The 4,437-nt window shown below is 56.5% G+C and overlaps 1 protein-coding gene across 1 annotated transcript; it reads left to right on the top strand.

Moving 5' to 3' along the window:
* Positions 1-760: 760 nt before the first annotated feature.
* On the top strand, positions 761-2,997 carry RHOV (ras homolog family member V). Its single transcript, XM_057725275.1, has 3 exons — positions 761-1,202; positions 1,404-1,462; positions 1,671-2,997. Exons 1-3 carry the CDS (start codon positions 995-997, stop codon positions 2,112-2,114), a joined length of 711 nt encoding a protein of 236 aa, XP_057581258.1. The 5' UTR covers positions 761-994; the 3' UTR covers positions 2,115-2,997.
* The last annotated feature ends 1,440 nt before the right edge of the window (positions 2,998-4,437 follow it).

Below are 4,437 nucleotides of genomic sequence, written 5' to 3'. Positions count from 1 at the left end.
TGCTCAGGCTTGGAATTCAGAGAAAAGATTCTGGGCCTGGTGTCACTTGCTGTGGCTGCCATAAAGATATGAAATTAGCATCAGGCTATTCTTCACTTGCTCTCCTGGTGACCTTCCTAGGGCTACCTGGGATATCATGTCTCTATCTGTAAACTTCTAGGGCAAGGGCAGTGGGTAGCCCAGAAAGGCAGCAGCAAACAGGCAATTACCATGTGCTTTTGATTATGATGATGGTTAAGCTAATATTGAGAACTTTGGGGATTTATCAAATAGCCAATTGGAGGACTGTCCTTGAAGATCGCCCCCAGCTAGCTTTTCCAGCACCCTGAGTTCCTTTAGAGGAGCAGAGTGAAGGTGTTTAAAGCCTGCCTTCAGGCTGAGCCTAGAGGAAGCTCTTCCATGGAAAGGGGTACATATATTCCTGCCTGCTGTGTTCACCCTTGAGTTTATCTTCTGCCTTTTCGAGATCTCTATATTTTAAAAAATAATTCATTAATTAATAAAATTATTATCCAGACTTTTTTATACTCGTACAAACATGTCTAGTTTTTTGTTTTAATTTGAACAAAGGTTTAATTTGAATAGGCAGCATTGTGTATTCTGCAATTCGCTTCTTCCTTCTAACAGTAAATCCTGGCTGTCTTTCTCTGCCAAGATACCTAGATGCTGCCTCATTTGGGCGATTCTTTGTCCTCCTACCTGTGTGACTGTCTGAGCGTCAGTTTTCGGCCTGTCTCTCTTCCTCCCTGAGTTAGAGATGGCTCCAGCCGGGCGCTCGGCTCTGCGGAGGGAGGTCCCGGAGGAGGCCAGGAGGGTGGGCGGGGTCCGAGGCCTCTAGGGATATGCAGATGAGGTGGGCGGGGCCCCCACAAATACCCGCGGGTAGCGGCTGGCGGGACGGCCGGGCCTGGGTAGGTTCAGTCAGAGGCGCGCTGTGGAACCTGCCGCGCCGAGCACAGCGGAGCCTGGTCCCCGGCCGTCCCCGGAGCGGGCCATGCCCCCGCGGGCGCTAAGTGAGGCCGAGTCGTCCTCGCTCCGGGCCCCGACCCCACCCCCGCGGCGGGGCAGCGCGTCCCCGGAGCTGGGCATCAAGTGCGTGCTGGTTGGCGACGGCGCGGTGGGCAAGAGCAGCCTCATCGTCAGCTACACCTGCAATGGGTACCCCGCGCGTTACCGGCCCACAGCGCTGGACACCTTCTCCGGTACGTTCAACGGCCCCGGCGGCCGCCTGGCTGGGGGTGGGGTTGTGCACCCGGGGGACCGGGGCCGGGGCCGGCGCTGAGGCGCGAGGGCACTGAAGCCCACGGGGAGGCTGGCGGGAGCAGGCCCCGAGGTGGCGCTGCTGAGGCCTGGTGGCGTCCAGGACGCTCTAACTCGGACTTTCCCCTGCCCCTCCCCCGCAGTGCAAGTCCTGGTTGATGGAGCCCCGGTGCGCATTGAGCTCTGGGACACTGCGGGACAGGTGAGAAGTCGGGGGCGGCCTCTGCTTCTGCTGGTCGGGGTGGGGGTGGGGGTGGCCTGGAGGCTGGGAGGACCCCAGATCCATCAGGAACGGAGAAGGCCTTGGGCCCTTAGTTACGAGTGTTAGTCTCCAACCTCTGGTGACAAGCGGATTCCCGCGTCCTGTGGCAGGGAATAATCCTACTAATGGCCTGGCCTTTCCATCCCAGGAAGACTTTGATCGCCTTCGCTCCCTCTGCTACCCGGATACGGATGTCTTCCTGGCCTGCTTCAGCGTGGTGCAGCCCAGCTCCTTCCAAAACATCACAGAGAAATGGCTCCCGGAGATCCGCACTCACAACCCCCAGGCGCCCGTGCTGCTGGTGGGCACCCAGGCCGACCTGAGGGACGATGTCAATGTACTGATTCAGCTGGACCAGGGGGGCCGGGAAGGCCCCGTGCCTCAGCCGCAGGCTCAGGGTCTGGCCGAGAAGATCCGGGCCTGCTGCTACCTGGAGTGCTCTGCCTTGACGCAGAAGAATTTGAAGGAGGTGTTCGACTCGGCCATTCTGAGTGCTATTGAGCACAAAGCCCGGCTGGAGAAGAAGCTGAACGCCAAAGGCGTGCGCACCCTCTCCCGCTGCCGCTGGAAGAAGTTCTTCTGCTTTGTCTGAACAGCTGTGGCAGCAAAATGATCAGTAGGCCAACGGCCACAGACTCCTAGACCCTGGGGCACAGGGCCTTTGAGGGCCCTGCTGGCAGGGCCAGGCCACCCCCATGGACTCCGTTCCCACCCGAATACTGTGGCGACGCGGGCCTCTAACTGCCCACTCTTATGTGCCAGGGTGAGCCTAGGGCCTGGAGGAGGGAAGGCTCTGACTTGGACTTCTGTGGTCAAGGCTCACAGAGAAATCCCAGTACTTTGATTTTCATGGGATGATCCTCACAGTGTCAGCTGCTTCCCCGCAGTTTGGGATCCAATTCCCAGTTTCTTATCATGGGCCCTCAGTTCAGCCTGGCTGAATTAGGACCCCTCCTGGTCATCCCCACCCCCTCCTTGGCACACGGGTGAGGAAGGGCCTGGGGAACAGCCGGGCATCTCGGAGGCTGGAAGGTGTCCGGCCCTGATTTGGAGAGAAGTTTAAGATGGATTGGGTAAGACAGGTCAGTGAGAGGTTGAGAGAGAGCAGAAAGTGAAGGCTTGGAGCCTTGGGACTGGAGACAGGCTGGGAAGGAGGAGGCAGATCAGAGGCATAGGCTTGGAAGGAGGAAGAGAGAGAGAAGTGGGGCAGCTGAGGAGCAAGGCTGATACCTGGGCTGTCCTCAACCCTCAAGGCCAGGGAGGGCGGGGCTGGTCCCTGGGAAGAACTGAGTCTCAGGACTCCCTAAGCACTGCCCAAACTGGCTGGGCCAGGAGTGGGGCAGGAAGTGAGAGGTAAGGCCCAGCAAGAGGAGGGGGAGGAGCTGGAGCCCGAAGGAAGAAGGGGCTTTCTCCAAGGTCATAGCCTAGAAGATAAGGCAGTGTGGAATCTGCAAATAAAGCCTTAAGTTTCTGAAGCTGCTGTCTCTGTGTCATTTCCTGGAGCGGTCAGCACATTGGTCCCTCAAGGCCCGACAGTTTGGATAGAGACGGGCTGGGTAACAAAGGACTGAGGCTAGATTGAAAGGTGGGGGCTGAACTAGATGGGACTGTGATGGGAACTGGACTGGGGGGGCGGGTTTGGGGCTCCCCGCTTGGGGCTTAGCTGGTTCCCAGGAAAGCTAGCGTGGGAAGCAGCCTGGAAACGGGTTTCCCCAGGTGTCAGCGCCAGAGCTGCTTTCCCATGACCTCACCAGGCGGGTGGTGCTCCTCCCCCTCCCCCTCCCTTATAGAGCATGGTGCTCAGTGCTGGGCTCTGGGGCAATCCTGAGCCTTCTAACCTTCCTGCTCTGATCCTTCCAATAGTCCACACGGCCCAAGGCCTCAGGTTGTGGTGGGGACCCGCTGGTTCAGACCCTGAGCATGAAGGGATGCCCATACAGCTTAAACCTCAACCACTGGCCAAACTTCTCAGACGTGGGTTGGTTGGACCCAGTCTTCAGCCTTAACACTCAAAGTCCATATAAAGATGTAGTGAAGGTCAGGATGCCAGTTGTCAACAATTTAAATAGAAGTTTGGTCCCAGAAATCCTTTGAGAGAGAACATTCATTGCTTGAGGACTTGGAGAGGAGCAGGGATCCAGAGAACATTCCTTGGAATTGGAGCTGGAAGGAACTTTAATGGTCGCATTTGTGGGGGGGGTGTGGGGGGGTGGGTACCACTTTATTTTACCCATAAGGAAAGAGAGGCTCAAAGAAAAAAGATATATCATGTGAGATATTATTACTAAGTGGTTATAAGAGCACTTTGCAAACTCTAGAGTTGGTACGTGGGTAAGTGTTATTTCTGTGGAGAGGTATTTCTAAGGCACACCTGGGACACCAGCTAGGCAACTAATGGGCCAGGTGAGCCCTCTGTCCCTGCCCAGTTCCCTCTGCAGGAAGTTGTGTGTGTGTGTGTGTGTGTGTGAGAAAGAGCGTGGCTGAGGGACAGAAATCCTAGCCAAGTGAAACCTCAGATAATCCCCAAGTTTAGTTCTAGCCAAGGCTGTCCATCTTCTGCCGCACCTGGGCCCATCCCCCAGAGCTCCAGCCACCTGTCTCCCTTTGTCCCCTTGCCCCCTCAGATGGAGGTGCTGAGCTGCACCATTGCAGCCAGGTCTTGATGGGGGTCTCACACCCTGCTCCATGGCCTGTTGTTACCTCAACCCAGCGTGACACACTCCCTTCCTGGGGGCAGAGACCCTGGTTCAAGTTCAGGCTCTGGCATCAACCATGACCTTAGGCAATTTTTTTTCCTTCTCTGTGCCTCACTTTCCTCATTTGCAAAATGAAACACTCAAGATTCTGGATCAGAGGTTTTCAAACTGCTCCAAGGGGACTTAGAGGTGCCATGGGTCAGGGAGGAAGCCTAATCA

Source organism: Hippopotamus amphibius, chromosome 2, assembly GCF_030028045.1.
Source record: "Hippopotamus amphibius kiboko isolate mHipAmp2 chromosome 2, mHipAmp2.hap2, whole genome shotgun sequence".
NCBI lineage: Eukaryota > Metazoa > Chordata > Mammalia > Artiodactyla > Hippopotamidae > Hippopotamus > Hippopotamus amphibius.
This window is presented reverse-complemented; position numbering and strand designations above follow the sequence as displayed.